Source organism: Oreochromis niloticus, linkage group LG19 (genome assembly GCF_001858045.2).
Source record: "Oreochromis niloticus isolate F11D_XX linkage group LG19, O_niloticus_UMD_NMBU, whole genome shotgun sequence".
Taxonomy (NCBI): Eukaryota; Metazoa; Chordata; class Actinopteri; order Cichliformes; family Cichlidae; genus Oreochromis; species Oreochromis niloticus.
In genome coordinates, this window is record NC_031983.2 from 8088260 (window position 1) to 8114140 (window position 25881).

Genomic DNA, 25881 nt, shown 5'->3' on the forward strand with positions numbered 1-25881 from the left:
ATGTATATATCATGGAATATGAATAATGTTTCTTTAAACTGGTCTGTCAGTTCTTTCCTACAGTTAGTTTTTGCCAGAAAACAGTGAAAAAAATTACAAAAACAAATCTTGTTTAGAGGCTCCTATGTGATTCGTGCAGCTATCAAGAGAGCATTTCTTACATTATAAATCACTTTATTAATCAGAAACAACTCACTGTTTCAACTCGAATGAAATTTCAATATCACATCTTGGTCAATATTAATATACAAAATCAGTATTTTTCTTTAACGTAGTTTTGTACTCTGTGTATTTAAGACTAAAGTTAACCCTGAGACAAGAATAAGAGGAAATAAGAATAGTGGCCCTGTTAACACATAGCATGTATATCAATAAATAAGGTGTGAGATACACGCATGCTAAAGTGACTTTACTTTGAACTGGTCATTGATTTTCAACACTAATCAGAAAAATAGTCGGGGGAAGACTCCCTCTGGGCAACCAAAAAAAAAGGTGACTTGTAAGAGCAAAAAACATTCCCATAGGAGGCTCAGAAATAAGTGAAGGCTCTTACTTTATAAGTCACTTAAATTACTGTTAATTATTGACAGGAAACCTGCTGCCTTTTCAAAGAAAGCAGTCAATTAGCAGGGTAATAAACTGACTACACTCACATATAATGTATATTGAAATGCATCAAAGGCTGAGAATTGCATTAAAGTATTGATCTATTGAGCCTTTTGTATATTTTTAAATCTAGGCCTTATTAAAGACTGAGATAAAATAAGGACTCAGTTCATAGATATATCTAAGTATTCATATTCATAGCTTGCCAAACCAACTCAACTCCTTAGCAGGACATACACGCTGTACATTGAGACTTTCTTATAGAACAGCTGGTTTCAGCTCAAAGACGTGGCAATCGTGAAGCCAGTGAGTGAGCTGTGGCCATTAGAGTTCAACACTTTCAATCTTTGATCGTCTTGCCAGCACCATAAAGGTTCAAGTTTGTCAAGCTCAACTTAAACCTGATTTTATTGAATAACTCTGACAAACCATTTTTAAAGAATTTTAAGTTTATTTTTAAAAGTATTATTCATTCACAAACTACTTGCAAAGAAATATAATTTTAAAATCCTGCGTGATAAAACACTCACAGAAAGAAGAGGCTACTATTCATCTCATTTCAATGCACATCAGATCTTTATTTCAGCAGCTCCCCCGCGAGCCTGAACCAAAATACCAAAAGCACCCTACTCATTATAAACCAACATTATTAGCTCGGCAGAGGGTTAGACAGTTTTCTCTGGATTTTAAAAGGTGTCAAAGCGAAACAAAAGACTTCTTATTAGACAGAAAACTGTCCACACTTGCTGACCTGCAGCATCAGAGAAATCTCACTGCAAAGTAAACAGGTAGCTTTGTTTGCTTTGGTATCTTCTGAGGAAAATTATTATTGCAACAGATGTAGGTGGTGGTGATGGGGGCAAAGCTCTGCATTAACCTTGTGCTTTTACATGTTATCATTAAATATCCAATTTGCATTTTGGAATGCCTGGAGAAACGCACACTTCAAAGAATACTCAATAAATCATTCTTAAAAAAAAAAAAAAAAAAAAAAAAAAGTTGTGTAAATATATATATAAAAAAAAAAATCTTGGGATGGGACACCTCTCCATTTCAAGGTTTTCTTTTTTTTTTTTTTTAAATTAAGTGCTGAAATAATGTGGTACATGACATTAAAAGAAAAAATCCAGTGGGGGGACTGAAAGACAAAGTCCTGGCAGTGTGGTCTGTTTGTATATTGTATATCATTAATGCCAGCTTATATTATAAAAAAAAAAAAAAAAAAAGAAATAAAAAAGGAAAGGTAAAAAACAGGCAGTAGGTCCTAGTGGTTTGTTTTGTTAAAAATACAAGTTGTTTCAAATCACCTTTATAAAATCTGTTCACTGCACTGCTGATTTCTTCAAGGATCAAGGATTCGTCATTTCACATCCTTCCCTCTTTAACTTGCATAAATAACTAAATTGGCTATAAATGAAACTTGTGGGGAATTTAAAAATCCCTTTTTCTGCTGGTGCAATCACAGAAGGCATTTCTCCTTTGTTAGAGTGAGACGTTAGAAACATGAGGAGGTTGTACTGAGTCCGTTTCATGGAGAGGCAGTGTGTTTTAGCGGGAGATTGGGAAGATGAGGATGTGCTCACAGCTTCTTCAGTCGTCCGTACATCTCCCTCTTACTGCGCTCTCCGGCCCAGGTGCGACTCTTGAGGCGGCACTTCCTCAGGTCCTCTTTGAAATCCTCGTGGTGCATGGGTCGGTAAGACTGAGGTTCACATTGTTTCTGCAGAAGAGAACGAGATGAGAGGATTCAGAGCACTGAACAACCGAGATTCATGTGGGTCTGTGATAACTGATATGCTAAAACGTGAGCATGCAGTTCTTTTGACTAAAATTGAAGCATTATGTTCCAGATACACAAGGCCTCACCTGCATTTATATTTCACTCATTGAGAATCAATCAAAACCAACCTGAAAATGAGGGAAGAAGTCTTTGTAGCCGCCCTTGAGGATGTATAGCTCGGGGTAGTGAAGTTTGGGATACTCGTTCATGGCGCGGTCTTGCTCTCTGACGAAGCGGCACATTCGGGGGCCGCGCTCCGAGGAGAACTCGCAGTGGAAGATGATGACGATTCGCTTGTCTGGGCTGGATGGGACAATCGGGTTCTTGAGGAGGAAATCCTTCACCTGTTCCTCCTGGTGTAGGTTTAGCGCTCCCTGGAACAACAACAAATACTTCACTTTTAGAGCTCAGGAATGGATCACCTACAGAGAAGTCTAATTAAGCAGTTTTAAAATCATCTGATTTGATGGTTGACTTTTTTTAATGGTCACGTGACATCAAAGTGTACTTATTTTGAAGCATTATCTAAATTAAGTAGGAAGTTAAGTTAGTAAATTAAGGATAATATTGCAGAGAAGAAATGTCACAACTCCTCATATTTATTAGAAGTTTACTAGGAAAGACTATACAAATAAATACGGCGTAGTTTCAATACTTAAGTCTGAGATGTTTACTCAAATATAAAAATACATAAATGTAAAATACAACAACTGAAGCACATTCATGATTAACTGAACTCAGCATTCTGTCATGTTTTCAGCTACAGTTGTTACTGAAAACATCCGTCACATCCCATCACAGATTTTCACATCGTTCTGTGCGATTTTTCAACAGAAATTAGGAAACAATCGAGTTTTTTGTATACTGCGATGTCTGTCACTGACTCACCTTGATATGTCCTCCTTCAAACTCATAAGGATAGCGGCAGTCAATGACGATGACTTGTTCAACTACATGATCAAACTGGCCAGTGAGAGCTGCCACCATCTGAAGACCACACAGAACATACTTTTAATGTTTTCAAAAGCAGCATTGATTACTGTGACGGGACTGAGAGCTTTGACACAGTACGTCTACTCACCATGTCTGAGGTAATGTATTTGAGGTCTTGGTGTTTTCCATCCACTGTGGGTAGAACGAAAGGCTAAGAGACGAAAGGATTCGAGTGTTATTCCACTTTTTCAAGCAACTAACTAACTAACAAGCACACAGAAGAGTTTTCATCCTTCCTTACCTTGGTGAAATCGCCTATTAGCTCATTAGAACCAGCCTGACTGTCCAGCAGCTTTTCAATCTCTGCCTGGCAGAAGGACTTGGACCTCTGGAACAGTGAGCAGCCCTGGAAAGAGGAGGGGGGACACTTACTGAGGTAGCCAAGGAGAAAATGAAGCAATTTAAGATAAGCTTCAAAGCCTGGAACAATAGCCAGTAAGCCTCAGTGGATGCTTCAGAAGCCAGGTGACAGATGGTCAGTGGAGATTTTTTAAATCATGCCTACAGATCATTGCTGTGTGTTCAGAACAGCAGTTCTATGTTATCACTGGTTTTAAATGTTTCGATCAGAAAAGAACTTAAGCTCGACAGCACACTTTTGTAACACAAGACAGTTTTCATTCGTCTTGCACCATGTGGCTTAGACCTGAGCAATGCTGGAAGATCAATCTCAGCATGCATGCACTTCATTCTGTTTTCATTTAAAAGAGGATGCTGTTACTTCCTCCCATTCACCTCAGCTCCTCATGTTATTGGCCATCATGTTAAAAATAATCCAAGTCATCCAACTAACTTGTATCAACTATCACAACAACAAAAGTGATGCAAGTTGGCCAAAGCAGTATGGCCTTACCATTCTTGGGGATTCGGGGTTTTGTTCCAAGGTGGTTACTTGTGTTCCTGCAAGGCTACGCCGCCTCTTCACCCTGACGGGTGTATTCTCATCTCCGGGACGGTCAGCACGCTTCACAGAGGGACGGGAAACAGGACTGGGCATCGAAGGAGAGCGAAACAGGCTTCGTGGTCGGCACCGAATCACAGGCTAAAGAAATGCGAGAATACGTAAAATATTAAAGTCAACTCACATTGGCGTGAGGTGCTACAACTTATGACAGCAAAGCATCAAAATGTATTCTGGGTGATTGTATCAAAATACACCAGGACTATTCTTTATACTAAGCTGTGACATATTGTGTTTGTTGTAAATTGATTGTCAAGATGGTCAAGTCATCTGTGGCTACTGGGAAAACCAGGTACACACTTTACATACTGCACCTAAAGTACGCACACTTACAGAGTCTTCTCCTATACGGTCAGCCACCAGTGGGGCAGTGAGTAAGCTGGCCATGCCCATCGGTACCCCAGAGTCATTCTGCAAACAACAAATGGGTGACGTTAAAAATCAAGTCTGACAAACAGGAATTGCAGAAAAAAAATTAATCCATAAAAATATATGAACGGCAGGGACTCACCTCCATGTTGTCGTCAAGTACTTCCAAAAAGCCATCGTCTTCATCATCATTTGAGGAGGTGAGGGAGGAACTTCTCAGAAACATGGGGCTGGAGTCATGAAAGTCAAGCTGCTGCACCGGAGGAGGTGAAGAAAGCTTTGTAGAAAAACAGGGAAAAAAAAAAAAGAAAAAAAAAAAAAAGAAAGACAGTCAGCATCTTTCTAGAAGCAGATCACCCCTTTTTAACTTGCAGACAGATTCTTCACATACCATGAGGGCTGGTGCAGAGCTGGGACGGCAGGCAAAGGTATCCTTTGACTGCCCGTTGTTAAAGGATCGCCCACGACACCGTGACGCAGGTTTGGTTGGTTTCTTGAATTCAAAGCTTTCCTGAAATAAAATAAATAAATAAATAAACCATCGTTCACTGACATAAAATGCAAATATCCTGTTTTTAAACCAAATGATGAAATGCCGTCTCCACGGCTCATTTAGCATTACCTTAGCTCTAAGGCAGTGAGACTTAAGTAAATGATTTTGGTCTAACCATCCAACTGACCTCTGGCATGTTCTCCTTATTCTCATGCTGAGAGGTGGTTACTTGGGAAGGTTGCTGACCAAATACTCCATAGCGGTTTGGATCATTTTGCTGTCCCTTCAGAGCTGGACTGAAGCCCATGAGCTGGAGCTGAGGGGGGGGGATAAAAGGGAATCAGTTAGCAAAGCGTTCAGGCTTTTCCTCCACTGTTCTGTTTGTTTAAGTTATATGTATTGTCAACTCCTCTTCAAGATTAAATACTATTCATGAGCCAAAATAACAACTACAACAGGACATATTATCTGTTATCCCCAGAGATAACAGAAAATATGCGTACGCATAATACACAAGGCTGTAAAATACTTACGGGCAATGAGTTGATTCTTCGAATTGGCATTCTCCTATAATCAACAGATGGCAGAGAAAAGAATTGCAGTCAATAAAAAAAAAAGAAAAAAAAAAAGCAATGTTGCTTTTATGGGGGGCAAATAATACCAGGTACAAAACTTACTCATTGACAACTCTGCTTGACTCTCGAATGGCTTTTTCAAATCTGTAACAGAAAGAAGAGTAAGGAATGCTTCAAAAATTACAAAAACTAATATATTCTTGCAATAAGATCTGCTAAGAAACGAGACTAGGAAGGCCTCAACTGTCAGTCATTGCATGCTCATAAACTACAAAGAATCTGGGACTCTATTCAGACACCGAGGGGAACGGTTGGACTTGAGGAAGTTGGGTGAATGCATGGAGGCAAGATGTACTCTTTGCATTGGGAGTACAGCCCACCTGTATGCTAAATAAGTGGGCCTGAGAGCTCAGGGGGTGGGAGGGAGGTCAGGGGAAGGGATGCGGAAATCAGCTAATCTACCATATGCCTGCTGGAGCCAGTGCTGCCAAGCCCCCTTTCTGCAAGAGCTCTTTTGTTTGTTGAGGGGGGAGCGTGTCCCATTCAGTGCAGACCACAAGAGGGGAGGGCAGCTGTTCTCTGGGGGTGCCCTGATTTCAATAGCTGATGCAGAGAAACTCCAGCCCTCCTTTCCCTATTGAAACAAGGCTGCAGTGGAAGAGTGTGCCAAAGCTCAGAGGGGGTGGGTTATCAAACCAGAGCACGCACGCCACATCCTCCCCCATCATGGAAAACTCCTAGCAACCTAACAGCTGTAAAAGGAGGTGAATGAAGTCTTGAGCACCAACTGCTGCAAAAGAACTCACATCAGACCTCGGCAGATGTCTGCAGGGCAGACTCACCCAACTAAGAATAAGGAAAAGGGCCACCCAAGATTAGGCAGCTGAGGGTATGCTAACAAACTGATCAAGATAACAACGCTGAGCACAAGTGCAACAGTATTTTCAGTGAGCAGCACTAGAGTTTCCAACTGATTTTATGGAGCATATTGTCCCAGTTGTATTACTTCCCACCTACAAAATTGCAATATTTAACTATTAAGTTAATTCCATAATATGTCACACTACATTGGTTTAGAAAGTAAAGCTCACATGGTGTATCAGCTAATCTGCTTTGTCTAAGAAAAAGGAGCGAGGCCATCGTCTTAAAGTCAACGGCAGAAATATTAATCCCTCAGATGGTAAATGTGCTTAGCACTGCTGAACCCAAGCGCTGGGGTGGGGGTGGAGGGTCGGGTGAAGGGGCAAAAGGGTAAGGAGAGACTCACTGCTCAAAGGCTGATAACAATAGTCAGAAGGAGGATAGTGTAACTTACGTGTCTTCTACTTCGATGGCATCTAGTGGGCTGGGGAGATCCATGCCCAGGCCTGAAGGAAGAGATATGTGTCATTAATAGATGATACTGACCTGCCACATGTATACACACACACACACACACACACTTCTCATATTACAGTGCATAGGCGAGCTGTCTGGTGGAGTAAGGACTATACATTAGAAGACTTGAATTTCAAATAAATAAAAAAAAAAGAATAAATAAAGACTACACTTGATATATTTGAGCCGTAACTGGCAAATTACAATACATAAAATAGTACTGGAGCTAAAATAAATAAATAATAATAATAATAATAATGATACTACATTTCTCATAACCGCATCAAATCTTGTGGCTGAAATCAAATTCAGTCCATGAACATTTGGCCTTATAGCATCAATTAGCACAGACAATAGCTTTAACGGGGTCTCACCAGCATCAGATGAGACGTCAGAGGCAAAGGAGGGAACCTTCTCGAGGGGTGCATGCTTTCTCCTTTTCGGGGTATCACATTGGCTGCATGACAAAGAAAGAAACAGAAAAATTCCCTTAATGTCAAGACCAAAACGTATTGTGCATTGCAAAAACCGATCAAAAGGAATAAACAAATGACAGGGTAGTTAATGGTCTGAAAAACAGGAACTGCAGTTACATGAAAATAATTAATAAATAAAAACGTCTTTTTAGTACCTTCCGAGTCCAGCTAGATTGTTCATGTCCATAGCCAAATTGGTGACAGGAGACAGGACAGCCGTGGGTCCAGGGGAAAACAGATTCCTGCAGTGCGAGGTCTTAGTGCTGTGCTCAGGCAGAGAGAGCAAGGAAAGCTCGGGGATCCGGTCGGGCCTGTTCGTCTTAACAGGACTAATCCTGCTGAAAAAAGATTCCATGTTGCTTTTTTCGCTGTCCAATCTGCGCAAAAGTCACGCGGGAGTACTGCTGTATGATAGATTTGGTTTGAATTTTGAGTCGGAGAAAGCAAGACGGTCCAAATTTCGAGCTAACCCGGAAGCTAATCAGCTAGCTAGGCTGAATTGAGATTACATTTCCAAAAATACGAAGCAAAACACCGGTCGTAAGGTAGACGGTGGTTCCGTGAGGTGTAAAACCTAGATTTGGTCTTTCCAAATTACTAAAGCCACATAGCTGTTGTTTATGCCAGAGAGTTACAGCACAAGGTACCTCCTCTCTGACAACCCCTGATTTGTGAGAAAAAGACTGAGAGGCTGCTCGTATTTATGTTCAAAATAGAAGCTCAGAAGCGGCAACATGTGAGCCAATCAGCGACGTTTTTACATCTGGACAACCAATCAGAGCGCGAAAGTGCCTACGCTGTTGTCCCCTCACCGGATGAGGGAAAAAAGGAGGAGGATATGACACAATATTCATCTTTTTTTCCTCGCAATTCTTTTGTTCTGAGAAGAAATTTGAATTTTTTTATTTTTATTATTTATTTACACCCAGAGAAACATGTCTTCAGAGTGTTTTATTTGTTTTTCAATTTGTGGATTAAGATTTACTTAACTGTAAATGATGGATTTGATAGGGAACTTTGAATATTTTGAACAACAATGGACAGTCTTTCAAACAAAATGCCCGTTTTTGCAAACCTGTACTCAAATCTACGATTAAGGGCATCAATAATAATCTAACCTCAAGTACAAGCTGAAACAAAATGTTCTCCCTCATATTTCATGAATATATCTAGTGAAGGCAGACATATCAAAGTACTTTTTAAGTGAAAGACACAAAGTAAAAAGCATAAAAATGCATGATTTTAAGTACAAAGCATTATCAACGTTAGGTTTAAAACATGAAATCAGTTGCAGAGATTACAAAAATGCTTCAAATGGGTGTTTTTGGTTGTGTGTGTGTAACAAACTTGTCAAATAGAGAAAACAGATATCCATTGTTCTTCAAAAGGCAGTGAAGAAGAATTGAAAAGCAAATGGAAAAACAAATTACAAGTACAATACTTCAATAATAGTTAAGCATAAAAGGCCCAAATATGTTACATAAATCTTACAGATGAACCACAGGTTGTTCCTTTCAGAGGACTGCGCTGCACAAAAATTTGGTAAATCCCATTGTAACACTGATTGTGTGCGTGCTTAATGGCAGACAAGCTAAACCAGCACCCACACAGAGTGAGTCAGTCAAAGAAATCAGCTCCTCACAGGGCGAACATGTAACACCACGTTCTTTCTCTTGTGCTTTTCTTTCCGAAATCATGTTAAATGCATGCAACATTTTATTGATTAGATGAGGAAATAGAACTCATGTTCTAACGAATGCTCCTTGTTGACTGTGAATGCTGTGAGGTGATATGGGAGTTGTTAGGTTGAAGTTCATGTTATTTGAAATGAAACATCACAGCCTTTCTCCTAAAATTACAACTAAATGTTTTAGAAAGCATCTCAAATAGAATGAACCCATTTTCATGCTGCTGGACAATATAGTTTACCACACATCTGTTTCAATTTAAAGCATGTACTTTTAACTGTACAATGTAATGATATTATAAACTGCAAAAAATGTAAATGGTTTATGGTTTCTGTATTTGTACGGCAGGTTATTACGTAGGTTCTGGTTCTAGCTGGTTTCAGCACAGACTTTTTTATTTCCTTTTATGCTTATCCCAATCTCCTATGTGCAGTGGGCTACCAGTCATAAAGTTTGTACATGCTCGCTGTTGACTGATATGCTGCCATATCTCGAACTGAAAGGCACACACCTTCCTGCAACTAGTTCAACCAGACAATTGAAGTTGTCCAACCGACAAAACCAGACAGATGTTTGTAAAACCACATCAGTATTCTGCCTGAGGTTAATGTCAGGCTTTATTTTTTGCTTTCATCCATCTCTGCATGATTCATTACGAAACTTCTTCCACCAGCAGCCCAGGTTTCCCACATTTTGATTGCATTCACAAAGCTAAGGGAGCAGTTGTGTATAATTGAAAATCTGATATCTTATCACTCATTTTAACATGACAACAGTGATTTGGTATTTCAGTGAGAAGATCCTCGGCTAACATTTTCAGCAAATGTAAGCAAAGTCGGTGTGTTGACCCTGTGACCTTCTGGTTTTAATCACTGTTCACTGGACTTCGCTCAGCTAAAGTATCCTTGTAACTGCAATCTGAAATGTAAATGAACTTTCTTTGGAGAGGTGTGAGCACAGAGATACGACCCAAGGCTCCACACCCAGCGAGTGAAAAAGGGAGACAAAAGGTGGGAGAGGGAAGGTGAATCATCCCAAATGAACCCCCATCAAAACTACTGCTCCCACTTGATAGTGCTGGTGCACTCCCACCACAACCTCAGCTGCACAAACATGCAAATAAGACTGAGATTGCTGAGAATCATTCTACTGAAAACAAGACTCTATATCATTCAAGTAATCCGATTGCATAAACATGTTGAGTTTTTGGATTTATGAGAATACATTTTCCTTCACACTTTAAAGAAATAATGCTGACATCAGTTTATGTATTTGTTGTTACTTTAAATAAGTGAAATGTAACCAAATACAGAAAAATTGCAACATGTAACACATGTTGCAATTGCAAAAGAAGCACACGTAGGAGGGTAGAATTGGCCAGAAGTATTACATTTTCCCAAAGTTAGCTATGATTACACTTTCTGAGCTTCTGATCATACCAGGCTACAGTTCATTCCTAATTGCAAAGATACACATCCACATACACAAACATTTGCAAAACGTCCGACTCGTTCGGCAAAACCACTCAAATGCCTCAAAACTGTTCTTATCTATTTCAAAACCACACAACAATTTCAGATCACACACACAGTCAGTCAAAATAACAACACTACTGAGCATTCAGTACTCAAACCAATCTCTGAGCCAAATTTTCTGTCTTTTGTTTTTACCACTTTTACTTAATTAAATAAAGTTTGTACATCTCCTTTTTGCTTGTCTCTAAATATGTTCACCTATCATTAAACACAACTGCAACACATCTGCGCTGTAGTTGTGTTTAACTTCTGCCTATTGCGATACCCATTACGCATCACAAGTGAATCGGTGTGTCGGGGAGTGATAATGTCTAAGACTACTATGTTTTCCTTATTGTCTCTGGTTTTGTGCTCCATCCAATTTGCTGCAAATCACCTACACTTATGATTGCAGTACACCAAGTCAATACAGCTTTAAATATCACTGCAAGGGCAATGGCATTATGCAAAGCATGCTGCTGTGTAGTTTTTGCACCATAATGTACAAAGTGAATCAGTCAGATCAGTTAGCAGGCTGTTATCTGTGGGCAGCTGTCTGTGTTACTGTGGAATCCTGCAAGTGTGACGTTCATCAGTGCTTTTCCACCAATTGTCCCCCGACTAAACCATCTGCACTCTTTTCAACCCCCTCTGCAGATGTGTAACTACAAGGGAGCTGAGACACAGAGAGAGACACACACACACACACGCACACACACCTTGTAGTCTCATAGGTGTGAAACTGGACTTTCAAGGTGGTCTTTGTGAAAAACTTCTGAATTTGACTACAGAAGCTCGTGGAGTTTGACAGATCTCTTGCCAAAGGCACCGGGGAGTTTAGACTTGTCACTGTGTGAAACTGCATTTTGGCTATAAAAACGTGGCCCACAAATGCATCGCAGATACTCCCAGCAAAATGAACTTAAATTAAGTATCACAACGCAACGCAGTAGCACCAGTGGATCACTGAAACATTTCTATTACTACAGGAAGTGAGTTTACAGGAAGTACCTTTATATTATATGGAATATTTGGGAGCACCTAGTTATTTTTAACTATTAATTAAGGGGGCTTTGACAACTAGCAGACAACCTCAGCAGAGGTTAAGAGCTGATAAAAGCTGGAGCGGTTGATTGGACACTTAGGTACGCATTTGAATTTGTCTTATCTGGAAATGAATCCTGGAAGGAGCATTTACATTCACACTAGTTCAAACAGGCCATTAGCACAGTGGCAGAGCACTCAGACTGTCATGTGGACAGAGGAGACAGCTTACCACCTCAGGCTGATGACACCAGAGGGTAATTAACATGGAAGACTGCTCACAAAACAACGTCTCTGGTAGCTGCTAATAATGATCGCTCTGTAGGTTGAACAGCACTGCTGTAGCTATAGCTTTGTTCCTTTACAAAGAAAGAATTAAACAATGAAATTAACTAAATTTATAGGGATGTTTTCTCACTGTTGTTGCAGTCCAGCATGACTCATTTGAGCTATCTTTATTAACCTGTAAATGCAGACTAATATAAGCCCTGTGTTTCTTAATAGGACAATTAAAATGTGCTGTGTGATAAAAAAAAAGTCTCTGCAGTGTTAAAAGAAAGTGGTACTCTGACAGAAATGCTGCAGTAAGTTAACATTTAACTGCTCCATGTATCGTTCTTCTTTTCATTTGACCAGTTTATTATGCAAATTTTCTTGCTTTCTCAGAGTTATTACATTTTAAACCTGAACAACCTGCTAATCGATTAGCTTATTTAGCTTTGCTTGAAGATGAAAAGGAGAGGGTAAAACAGCTAGCCTAGTCTGGCTCTCTGCAAAGCTTTAAAAAATGCACTCAATCCAGATTTATGACACAGATTCACAACATTTCTTCTAGATGGAGCAGCTTCTCCACCTAAAACACAACTTGTGGTATTTATAGCTGCACAAAGACATAGTTTGGGGGTTTGTTGTTGTTTCATTTGATAAACCCAGGCTAGCTGTTTCAACCTACTTTCTATCCTTATGCTAAGCTAAGCAGCAGTTACTGGGTAGCTTCATGGCAGTAATATAACATTTTCCCATCTATAAAAAACAGTAGGCAAAACACCATATTCCTTATTGTGTTTCTTAAAGTTAAAACCCTATCACAGGATTTCTGGTTTCTCACCAGTGGACTTTTCACATAAGTGTTTTGTCAAGATAAGCATTTGCAAAGTAAGATGCATGTATGTTGCCAAAACACTGTTTCTTGTCATGGAAGCAAATTACGTGAGGTACTGTGCTGAAGTGTCTGTTGCTGTAAAACCCAATTTTAATAGACATTATGTAGAGGTGTTTTGGACTTGCACATTATATTATTATATTAAACCTTTTAGGTCATTTTATAGTGATGAGATCATTTCGTGAGCAGAAATCCTGCTGTAGTCATGACCCTTGAAAGCTTTAACTCGTCCTATGTATGCTCATAGCCCTCCGCTGTACAGAGGAATGAAGGCTTCATATGCATGGACACAGTCAGGCAGCTATGTTACCCCCATCCTCCTCCCTGGTGTCCATCCATACCATTGTTTTCGCTCATTGTCTCTACTAGTGTCTGTGTGTATAGGTCAGCCTTTCACTCGTAGATACCCCAACTCCCTCCACATTCACCCACACCCCTAGGCGCGGGCCAATGCAACAGGAGTCAATATCAGCTCTTGGAGAAGGCTGACAGATGGACACAGGGGAAAGAGCTCCAGCCTTTGGCCGGAAATTCTGGAGGGAAAGACAGACAAAAGGCGAGGAGGGGGCAAAGACGGGAGGCTGCAGCGGGCGATTGAAGGGGTTAATGAAAGGGAGGAGGAGGAGGAGATGGAGGTTAATAGAGTGAAATGACATCCTGATAAAGCTGAGAGTGTATTCTGTTAATACACAATATTAAAGCAAGAGAAAGCACAAATTTAAAAAAGGAGACATTATTACACATCTTCAGCTCCATTTTTGCTTGAAAGGTGCATATAAATGAAGTCATTCCTTTCTGTTATTATTATCATCATTATTTGAGAGTAGGAAGGAAATGAGCCTTTTCTTAAACAGCTGGAGCAACACAGTCTTCCTGTGTTAGTCTGCTCTTTTATGATTATAAAAATACAAAACAGAGCAGTTTAAAAACAGGAAAGAATAACAAACATAAGTTAAAAAGACCACACCACTAACTGTTACAAAAGAATGGGTAAAAAGATATGAGCAGATCTGTGAATTTACATAAGCAATACTGGAAAAGTCATATTTGAAGCTACAAAAATAAAGCAATTAAAAAATGAAGGATCTCAAATATGTCTGAAAGTTTGTGAAAAGGATTTCAGAAACAAAGCTGGAGGGAGGACTGAGTGTATGTTGAAAAAATGTGGACTGTTAAAAGAACGGGATCATGTTATTGTGTTTTTACAAGATTGTGCACATTCATGTTTGTTTAGATGTTACAGCTTGTTTTGTTTTTCTGGTTTATGGTATTCATACCTGCATGTGTATGCATGGTTAGCACTTTATTCCTGATTTATAACAGGTAGTTCCACATGTTTTCTATCATCGTTTTTAACCGTTTCCTGACACAACACCAAAGCAATCGCCTTCTCCTCAGTTTGAACCAGTGATCTTTCACTTGTTAGGTAAACTTTCATTATTTACTTTTATTTTTACTTTTGATTTATGTTATTTGTATATGGCACATATACCATATACCATAGATATGGTATCTATGTTATATGTTTATTGTTTAGTGTAAATAACAGAAACTGTAAGGCAAAGAAGAAGAAATGTAGCCTTCAACAAACACAATCTTAGCTGCATTTAAATGTAAAAACAACAAAGATAAAGAAAAGTAATACAGAAATGTATAATTATAGAATAAAACAAACTGCTTTTAAGCCGAGCAAACGAGTGAGGCAAAGTTTATCATGTTGCGTTGAGCAGGCTGTTAAGTCGGGCTCCACACTGTGAGAAAAAACACGACTTCAGTGGGAGAATTTGTGAGTGAATACCCTCGGCTGTTTACGGTTTCTGCTGAGCAGATCTTTATCTATGCAGCTTGCTGGGGAAATGGATTTAGATACCATCACAGTGTTTTACAGGGACACCTCAGAACAAACTCCACATACTGGTGACATTTAAAAATCTCCCCCTTTTAGCATTTTTAATTACTGTATTCTTCAAAATTGCTATTGACACGTTTATTATAAGCAGATAAAACCTTGTAAGTAGGTCATCAGTAGGAGATGGATTTAAACTTTTAAACTAAATGTGTTTATAACGCATCGTTTGCTTCAAAACATGAACAATTATCAGCTGAAGGACAAGATTTCCCCCAGAGCTCTCAGTTTTAGGCTGTTTCATGGCATTTGATAGACACTGCTCTGTTGAGAGCAATGAAAAAAAGAATTTCTAAAAGGCTTCAGTGACAAAGTGTACACTTGTACTACACAGGAAACAGATAAACATATGCAGTACTACAGAGCATAGATCACACAGTTTAATGTGGTTTGTACATGAAGCAGATGCTTTTAGTCTTTGAAAATGTTCCTCGCACATGTTTTTTGGTCAAAAACAGTTTCATTTTTTACAATTTTTTTATGATAATAAGGCAGTTCAAAATGTCTTTTTGTCATTTTAGTTTTTATGTTCATTTTTAAAGAATAAAACACTAAATTGATGGGCTAGTGGTCTATTTTACACACACACACACACACACACACACACACACACACGCACACACACACACGCACACACACACACACACACACACACACACACACAAGAGCAATGTGCTTTATATTGTTATATTATAAAGTAAACCCCCAACAATAATATAGCGAAAACACCACCGCATTCAAACGAACCCTATATGAACAAGCACTTGGTGACAGTGGGAAGGAAAAACTCCCTTTTAACAGGAAGAAACCTCCAGCAGAACTAGGCTCAGGGAGGGGCGGCCATCTGTAGGTGAGGGGAGGGAGACAGGACAAAAGACAAGAGGCTGTATAAGAAAGCTAAAGATTAACAATAACTTATGATTAAACACAAAGTGGTGAATAAACACAAAGAGAGTGGAAACAGGAGCCTCGGCCTGTTGCAGTGTAACTAAGGGAGGGTACAGGGTCACCTGATTCAGGTCTAACTATAAGCTTTATCAAAAAAGGAAAGTTTTAAGTCTAATCATAAAACAGTTAGAGTGTATGTCTGTCAAATCCAAACTGGGAGCTGGGTCCATGCAATAGAGGCCTGGAAGCTGAGGGCACCATCCTAGGAACCACAAGTTTCTAACCTCTTCCTTTGAAAGCAGTTCCTCATTTCACCACCAAGTCTCCTCCTCCTCTTTTCCTTGGTGTTTGTATTTGTCCTCTGGAGATAGGAATTACCTTCTTGGAAGTTTCCCTCAGCAATGCAGCAGATATACATTTAGCTGATATAGTGAGATAGTGAGTATCACTTAGTATCAGAGATACTGAGTGATAACGCGAGACTCCCAGAGAAAAGAGGGGCAGCCTGTCTAGGAATAAAATCACCATCCTTGTGATACTGAGACTGTCCTTTTGTTCAACTGCCAATGTGAGCCATGGGCACTGTTTGTGTGTGTATATGTATGTCTCCGCGTGCACGCTCAGGCATATGCATCTTGAATATTGCATAGATAGCAGCTGGCAGCAGTTGGGCTGCCCATCTGTCAGAGCCAGTCCAGGGCTTCATTTTCACAGGATCAGACAGAGAGTTATTAATCATGGATGAGGTCAGGGATTAAAAGTTAATAAGTTCCACAAGTATCAGAGGAAACCTTACTAAATATTCGCAAACTCAACAATTAGGAGCTCTTGCCTATTATCACCCAAATGACTGATTCCTTATTATTACTGGACTAATTGGGATTAATGTCATTCATCTGTGCAGGGATTAAACCTCCTGTTCAGAAAACGTCCACATATATAAACAGTTCCCCACACTTTTTCTGACCAGCAACATTTTAAAAACTCCCACTTTGCAGTCTACCCCCTCAAAAATAATCCAAAGACATCTTTAAAATTGTGTTTGTTCTTATTTATTATAAAGTAACTGATTCAACATGTGCTGCAACCAAGTGATCTTTAGCAGTGGTATGCTGCCACCTACTGGTGACATTAGTGTAAGACAAAAACTGAAGTAAGAAAACCTTTGTTGTTTTTTTTCTTTCTCTCTTCTTTAGGAAATAAATGTCAAATTCCAAGTGAGGATTCACAAACTATGCAGATTATTATTATTATTATTATTATTATTATTATTATTATTATTATTATTATTATTATTATTTTTTGCATCATCTTCATGGAGATGAACTGAATTGATGATTAACTGTTCTTTTACTGGCGGAGAGTTTATGTGAGAGGAGATATTTGGTTTCCATGGGCTCACTTTTAGCTTGCTTGGCACCTCGTTAACTCCTCCCAGCAAATAGAACTTCAGTTGAAGTTATAGGAAGTAGCTTTTACACTAGTTTTGTTCACTAATTTCCCCTGACAGGTTTTTGTTTTTGTTTTGTTTTCTGTAACTTTATCCACCCAAGAAAGCAATCAGTTAAACCCTTGACAAATGTTTTGGGGGTGTTTAATGTGTAATAATATAATATAATATAATATAAAAGGTTTTTTTGCTTGTTGGAGTTGTTTTATGTATTGACCATGTGGGTGTTGTGTTGGTGTCACTTGTAGTGTAACACCAGAGCACACGACAGTGTAGAAAAAGGTGCAGTTCCTTTAATGGCCTCTAGAGGCGAGCTCCAAAAGTGAATCAATCTCCTTTTTTTCATTTAAAAAAATTATTTTAACCTGATGTAAACAAAAACAAAACGAAAAAAAAGATTTGGAGCTCCAGAGGTGCTATCACTCTTTGAAGCAAACGTATGGTGGGTGAATTTCTTTTTTTTAATATCTCATAAATGGACTGGTATTCAATATAACGCCTTTCTACTCAGTTAAAAACTCAAAGTGGTTTTCTACTTTGAGTCGTTCACCAAATCACACACACATACACCCACAAACGCACACATTTGTTGTACAGGTAATTATTAAAATGAGAGGCATGGCTGCTGTGATCAATAAGCTGCAGGTCGTCTGTTTGCTTGCCTCACCTCTCCACGTGCTTTCGGTCTTGCACAAAATAAGTGAGTAAACTGCAGAGCCCAAGAAAACTTTCTTGGAGTTGAGGGAGGTGGTTTGAATGGTACCAATTGAATGGAGAAACAAGGCATCTGGAGACGCAATACAGGCCCAAGTTCTTAGTTCCTACCATCACAGGAGACATATTGAAGGTTCTGAGCCACCCAAAGAGACAAGGTGAATGGCAAGACCTGTGGAATGGCCACACGGTCACATCTATAAGGTCAAATCTGCAGCGAATATGTTACTAGCGGACACACAGAAAGGGAGTTCCAGGGGACCAAAAAGAAGTTGGCTTTAAACAATTAATTCCAGTCACTCCGGACCAGGTCAATGGATATGATGGCAGGGATATCACTCAGATGAATAACTAACACTTTGCAGAGACATGTCGCCAGGTAGTGGTAATGATGGTTAATGGCAAGAAAGTGACATGATTTTGCTAGATACTGAAGCAAATGTGACATTAATCTCTAAAGCCTGTTTAAAAAGAAGCCAGGAGATGCTGGCTGAAGCTGAAGCTGTCTAGGAGCTGCACAGAGTTTTCATTTAGCTAGGGGAGGAGATCGTCCCATCCTTAACTCTGCCTTATCTAGCTATGCTAACTGACTACAAAACCAGAGGAGAGCAGAACTTTAGGATGAAGTAAAGAAATTCCAGCAGTTTGTAACCTTATCTGTGTTATTTTAATTGAAAAATATATTTCAATATAATATAAATATATTTAAGTTGAAAGTGTTCTGTTAATTCATTTCCTCTTTATCCCCTCCTACAGTCTCTAGCCCAACTTACATTTTACTAATCAATAAACCTCACATGGGTCATTTTTTTCATTTAACAATAAATCTTTGTTTGTTCCGCATCATTTTGTGCTTTGCCTGTTTCCCTTTTCTGTTATGATGATAGCTGAGACTGTTTTGATTCTCAAGGTCCTTCTGATCTTTGAAATTCAAATGTTTTGTAAGGCCTAGATAGTAGACGATGTGCTGTAAAATACTTAATAAATATCCAGTAACTGCCTAAATTAACCATGGATATTAATTTTGGTGACTGTTAAGTTATATATGTGTGACGTATGTTGAACCTAACATGAAAAACAAAATAAGGAGAATGTCACCTACATATTGCATTTGCAGAAATCCAAATGAAAAAAACTGAGATTTATAATACTTTTTTTTTTTAAACATATAGATGTTAATAATTGCTGTATGCATTAAGATGTTAATGCAAAGTTTCATTCATATAGGCCTACCTGTTGACGAGGATTTAGGGTACATATGTACATACATAAGCTAAGATCATTATAGTAAGATTAATATGAATGCAGATATGATGTAACTCATGGAAGGTTAGCTCATATCTTAATCGTATGGAAAAATGTACATCTATGAACTTTCTTACTCATTTACTTAGATTTTCTAAATGATACCATGAGAAATAAAGAGCTCCTAAATCATTTTTGTACATTATTTAGAAATGGTTATTCCATCATTTACAAAGTATGAAAATGTTGTCATTAAACATGTTATATATGAATTTATTAGGCCTGAATAAAGCGTTTAAAATGATATAAATGAGGTACAAGCCATCCAAGAGGTTTGTGCTTCAGTTTTGATAAGTTTTTGGCAAATTAAATTCTATTATATTACCAGTCTTTTACTGACTCTGACTGCTTTGTGTACTTTGAACAGCAGGATATTGTGACAGTAGGATATTATAACCAGTTAATACTTTAATTTACTGTAAATGACAAAGGATCATGGGAAAAATAGTTGCGCGTGTGTACATAAGTGCAGCACATTACAGTTTATGAATACAATCGATGATAACTCAGCACTCCACCGGTACTTCAAGGACTGAGGAGAGCAACATTCTTTCTAAGGTGGGCTTCAGAACATAAGCAGGGGCAATACACTGAACAACTGAAACATGACTTTGTGACTTTTTTTAATTCCATGTGGATGTTTTTCATCACTTTAACAGCTTGTACCTCACTTGTCCACCAGATGTCACCAGATGTTTAGCCGTCCCTGGTTCTACCTGTGAGCCTGTGTGTGGTCTTGTTTGAAGTGCTCAGTCTGCCCTTGTGAAAAAACACTAAATAAGCCATTGTGTCCCTTGACTCTTTGCATACTGGAACAGACAGGGAAATGAGATGTAATGTGCCTTTAGGTGGGCCGTCCACTCTAATTATTGCACTCTGCCTATCATGGCCCACATAATCTGCAAATCTGTCTTTGTTTGTCATTTCTCCAAGGAGACAGCAGCTTTGATCTGCTGTTTAAAGCCCTGGTTGCTCAGCTCAAAGTTAGCCTACATGACAGAAACAAAAGACTACAGCCAAGGTGAGCCAACTGTAAACTTTGAAGTGAAGTGTCAAACCATCACATTCATTTACAGTTTCCTTCTAAATGTAAACAAATGTTTATCCCATCACCAAAATTACAACATAGGAATGAAATTAGTGCTTTCAAATTAGATCTGCACAAATAAAAATTGAATCAAGGGTTCCTGAGGGTCAGTCCTTGTTCATTAGTCTTCAACCTTTAATTGCTTTAATTATAAAGAATTCTAATATATCCTACTATTCTTATGCAGGTGATATTTCTATCATCTGTCTTTAAAGTGCATCGAGCAACTCAGGAGTCATTCTGAACAGTGCTCTGAAAACAGTGGTTTGCTAATCACATCAATAGTGTTACATGAACTGCTTTCTGTCACTTAAAAAATATATGTAAGGTTAGAAGCTTACGAACACAAAATGATTCTAAAAAGAAATTGGTCAATACGTTCACATCAACCAGTTCACATTATTGCAATGCTGTATTTGCCTGATTATCCAAATTATCAATAGGACAACTTTAGCCCATTCAAAATGCACCATCCTTACGGGCACACGGACATTTTACCACTTTACTCCAGCATTAAAGGGACTTCATTGGCTTCCAGTGCAATGTGGAATTATCCCTAAAATATTTTTACTAGTTTATTGTAAAGAATTAGATTTAAGTGTGCTGAAGGTGCTATCAGCTGTTCTGGTTCTGTTCTGTGTAACAAGCTGCCTGCTGACCATCTGTGCATACATTTAAAAACAAACTAAAAACCTTTTTTTACACAGGGCCACAATCAATAGCTGTTTTTATTTGCTTTTTTACATTTAATTTTTAATAAACTTATACTTTTATCACTGCCTTTATGCATGAGGCAAGGGGCTATGACTTAAATCCAATCCACTGGTTTTTGGCTATGCAGCATGTGTTGCCTGTTCACCCAATGAGCTAAACCAGCACTTGCTCAGGTATTCTTCTGCTACATTGGGCATATACAGTTTGATTCAAGTATTTGGATAAAGACAACTTTCTTCTCATTTTGGTTCTGTACATTACCACTGTATGTTCTGGTTCATTGTCCATCTGTATTATGAAATGCCTCCCAATCAATTTGAGTGCATTTAGCTGGATTTAAGCAGACAGCATGTCTGAACACCTCAGAATTTAATCGGCTGCTTCTGTCCTGTGTGTGTGCTGTGCTGGCTTTTTTAGAGGGTTTTTAACCAATCTAGCCTTTCTATTCATGATGCTTATGAGTGGCTTCCACCTTGCAGTGAACCTTCTGTATTTACTTTCATGCTGTCTTCTCTTTATGGTAGACTTGGATGTAGATATGCCTACCTCCTGAAGAGTGTTGTTCACTTGGTTTCCTGCTGTGAAGGGATTTCTCTTCACCATGGAAATGATTCTGCGATCATCCTTCCATGGATGTCCAGGTCTTTTTGCATTGCTGAGCTCACCATGGCTTTTTTTCCCTTTCTTTTCTCAGGATATCTTGATGCATGCTTAACCGTCCAGGTAAGTAAATCCCAAAAGGTTGATTCAGTTCATCAGGAAGTAGCATTTTCAGTGGGAAAACGCTCCCACTGAAAACACTACATCCAGATGAACAGAATCAACCCCTTGGGTCCTTCTCGGGATGTACCAAAATGTAGATTTTACCACTCCTAATATTATAGCAGTTTCTTGGATGGGTTTTTTCTGTTTTCGCAGCTTAAGGATGGTTTGTTTCACCTGCAAAGAGAACTCCTTTGACCGCATGTTGTCTGTTCACATCAAAAGATCAAGCTGAGGCTTTTGGTTTTGCATGGTGGATCAAGATCTGACTGTACTTTTCTTGTTTCATATTTCCTTACATTTTAACAGGATCACAGACACCACTGACTTAAGTGCTGCTCCAAACCATGACAGAGCCTCAACCATGCTTTATAGATAGATGTAGACACTCACTTTTGTACTTCATTCCTAATTTCCTCTATGCCCGGTGACAGTAATCTAATTTGCTAATGCAGGTCACATATTCAATCAGCTTATGTGATTATTTTTCAGACAATTTCATACAAATTTAGATTTTTCACTACATGAGACCTGTTGTCACCTGCTGTCATTTCTTGTGCTTCTTCCCATACCAGTCTTTTCTCTCCGTTTCCCTTAATAATGGCTTCTTGAGAGCCACTTTTCTACTGAGAGCATTTCTGATAAGGCTCCAGTGAATAGTAGATGGTTCAACTCAGGTCCTGTGTCAGGTCTTTGCTGGATTTTTCCTTCCTTAAGAGCGTGACTTTTAGATATTTTTAATGATAGTTTTTTAGGCCTGCCACTTCTTCTTTTGTCTTCCACTTGTACAATTTCCTCCAGTTTCCACTGCACAGCATGCTGAGATCAAACGGTTTCATCTTTGGCATTTTTCATAGTTTTACCTAAATAATTGGGAACAAATAGCTTGTTTTTTGTGACAGGCTGCAAATGACTAAAGATGCCTGAAGATGCAATTTTAAATGGATTCTTTGCTCAGTTATGTGTCTACACAACATTGGTTTATGCCTTAAGTTAGGTGTTTTAATCCTTGAATGATTCATAGTTCAATGTCAAACAGACTACAAAACAAAATCAATTCAATTTAATTTTTATAGCATCAAATCACAACAAGATTGCCTCAAGGTGGTTTATGTTGTAAGGTAAAGACCCTAAAGACCCTATTACTGGTTGGGGGTCAGTGGATGAAGACAGGACAAAGACATGCTGTGGAAGAGAGAAATTTGTTTCAATGCTGTTGAAAAAAACAAAACAAGTCTGGCTCCATGAAAGAAAAATATGTAAATCTTTAATATTGCAACAAATGTAAAAAAACATTTCTGTATTTGGTAAGTTTTTTTCCCCTATTTTTAGGTTACTATTCAATGGTCAAGATCATTCATATACTTCTTGAGATGTGCAGCTCTTTTAAAAATCTGCATCAAGTCCTCTGTCAGAAAAGGTACTGATGCAAGCTCGATCATCCAGGTAAGGGAATCCCAGATGTTTGTCAGTGTTGGTTGCTCTTTGTCAGTGTTTTTTGTTTTTGTTTTTTTAAGTGAAATAAAAATAGGAATATAATGCTAGTTTGTACAAAGTACAGATAAACACCTGCTAATGCAGGCCACATATTCATTCAGCTCATGTGATTAGTCTCAGTAAAAAAGTTCTATTTTTAAGGCAAATTTCAGCTTTCTACCATTCATTAGATCTTTATTATCAGCCAGACGGTGACCTGAACAGTCGGGTTTGAATATGCAGGCTTGTCATCATTTCCTATAAAAGGCCTGAGGAGCTGAGTGTTGGGGGTGGAGGAAGTGTGGCAGTACCATAAGCAAACAGAGAATGTGAAGAGAGGAAATGGCTTGTCCCTATAATCACAGCCCAGGAGCAGCAGTGCATTGAGCTCGCAGCGCCAGGGTGCTTGGCCTCTCTCTGTCTTCTTTCAATGCTGCAAAACCCTCCAAGAAGTGCTTTATAGACAAGCTCTGACACCCACAGGAAGTGTAAACAGAGGTCAAGTGTTAAAGTCCAACCCGCCAATTCTCACCTCCATTAAAGATAGAGGGGGTCCCTCAAAGCACCTGGGAAGAGCCCCCCCTTTTAAACACTGGAAAGACTGGTTTCAAAAAGAAGCCTTATGACTTAGTGAAGATCTGAAAAGTCTACAATTTATGCATTTATCAAAAGACTAATGGGGATGCTAATTTGACTAGAGAGACAAGAAAAGTTTGGTTATTAAATGTGGTATCTACATCTGACCAAACTTTTCTCAAAAAATGTCTTTATTGAAGAAGTTATGACGATGCCACCTATAAGGCCTTTCACCAATCAGTGTGTTTGCTCTCTTAAGATCTCTGCCTTCACTTTTTAATAAAAGAAATGTATGCTCTACTGGGATGAGATCAGGTGACTGACTTGGCCATTTAATTAGATGGATGCTTATTGGTATGGGAACGCACCCTTAATCTTATTACATTTTCAAGACAGACACTGCCAGATTTTTTACAAGAAAGCAAATAATATTATATATGATATTTAAAATCACCATATACCATTTTTCTAAATTTTGCCAATATAAACAAATGCAGCAGATTTTTAAGGAAAGTTTTAAAAATAAAAGACATTTTGTGGAAGTTTGACATTTTGAGGTCAAACGTGACAAAATATTTTAAATCTTTATGCAGTAATTTCTGTGGGTTGACAATACGCAGTATACTTGTAAGCCAAATTTTAATGGATTGTGAACAGGACCCCACTTTGCACCCCTATGACGTTTAATCAAATGTCATTTAAAAAACTGAATGTGAGACCTGTTCCCTTGTTATTACATGGCACATGATGCAAACATAATATCAAAATTCAAAGTGTTGATTTTGCATTTTGCAGCTTTTGGCCGTAATTTTTACTACAGGGCACAAATAGGCCATTTAAAGCCATCAGACACAGAAAAAACGTTAGGAATGGACAAATCAGCAATCTGGTAAATTCTTAAAAAGAATGAATGACCTTCTCAGCAACACCAAAAGGCTTGAAAGATCACAAAAATCAACTAAAGTGCATGATGACAGAATCATTTCCATCCTTAAGAAAAACAACTTCACAAGGTCTAATCACGTCTCTGAAAACGGAGACTATGTGCAAAAATGGGTACAACTTCTAGAAAGTGTTTGTTTTTTTTGAAAAACTCTTGAATTAAAGCTGAAAGCTGGTATTTCAATAACATCTTGTTGTTGTTGTTTTTTTTCATTTAAAATCCACTGCAGTGGTCAGAGCCATGCAGAGATGTTTGAAGGTGCTCAAAGTTAAAAAGGGGCACAAAGAACCAGGCTGACTAACAACAACCTACATTCATCAAGAATCTAATATGGAATCGCATCATACTATATCACTGTCATCAGGTGGGGACAATGCAAAGCAAACGTAGTCTATGTTTTACCTGATGGGTACAATGTTGCTGTTGACGGGTTTCTGCTGCTCCTGCTGCTGATAATGCTGGTGGGCAGGGCTGTGTTGATCTGAGACTGTAGACTGTAAAAAGTTTATAGGAGAGATGGTAGCTGATTAAACAAGTGTTATGAGATAATAATAATAATTTGCAAAGATTGGTGACAGTACTTGGAACCATCAGGCAAGAGATTTTAAAAAAACTGTGGGAAATAAACTAAGCTCTGCCTGTGACTCACTCTTTGCTTCTCTTCCTCCTTCCATCTCCTCATCTCATCCATCACTCTCCACTTGCTGTCCATCTGAGAACAAGGCACAGTTTACTATTGCATTAAACTATTATTTAGTTATCCACACTTAACAACTCTTGCTCCTAATCCATGATAAAGTAATGATAGAAAAATGTTATAGAACCAAAACATTGTGTTTATTATTGTTTTATACTTGAATACCTCTGCAATGCAACAGCTGGTACATGTGTTATTGTGACCTGTGCTCTTTGTAGTCCAGCTGGTGAGGGATCTTACCCAGTTAGCTAGCAGCTATGACCAGCACTACTTGTGCAGTTAATAAAAGGACAGGTAATGTTTCGTCACGCTGTTGCACACACAA

At 38.6% G+C, this 25881-nt stretch overlaps 1 protein-coding gene across 2 annotated transcripts; it reads right to left on the reverse strand.

Moving 5' to 3' along the window:
* Nucleotides 1-1160: 1160 nt before the first annotated feature.
* On the reverse strand, nucleotides 1161-8324 carry cdc25b (cell division cycle 25B). 2 transcript variants are annotated; one of them, XM_005453364.4, is made up of 15 exons: nucleotides 7786-8324; nucleotides 7529-7611; nucleotides 7093-7144; nucleotides 5880-5921; nucleotides 5736-5769; nucleotides 5390-5518; nucleotides 5101-5220; nucleotides 4852-4986; nucleotides 4668-4751; nucleotides 4233-4421; nucleotides 3621-3725; nucleotides 3468-3530; nucleotides 3275-3373; nucleotides 2515-2760; nucleotides 1161-2326 (listed from the first exon to the last, which is right to left on the reverse strand). In XM_005453364.4, exons 1-15 carry the CDS (start codon nucleotides 7983-7985, stop codon nucleotides 2186-2188), a joined length of 1722 nt encoding a protein of 573 aa, XP_005453421.1. In that variant the 5' UTR covers nucleotides 7986-8324; the 3' UTR covers nucleotides 1161-2185. The 2 variants fall into 2 exon arrangements, with proteins under 2 accessions (XP_005453421.1, XP_003447888.1); XM_003447840.5 differs by having other exon boundaries at nucleotides 4674-4751; nucleotides 7786-8322.
* Nucleotides 8325-25881: the final 17557 nt, after the last annotated feature.

Excerpts from the sequence above, each read along its gene's own strand:
- cdc25b (XM_005453364.4), bottom strand. The coding sequence starts at position 7,985 with ATGGAATCTTTTTTCAGCAGGATTAGTCCTGTTAAGACGAACAGGCCC. Across the intron at positions 4,987-5,100 it reads GCTCTGCACCAGCCCTCATG|CTTTCTTCACCTCCTCCGGT; the intron begins GTATGTGAAGAA and ends TTTTCTACAAAG. Across the intron at positions 4,422-4,667 it reads TAGGAGAAGACTCTGTAAGT|CCTGTGATTCGGTGCCGACC; the intron begins GTGCGTACTTTA and ends GCATTTCTTTAG.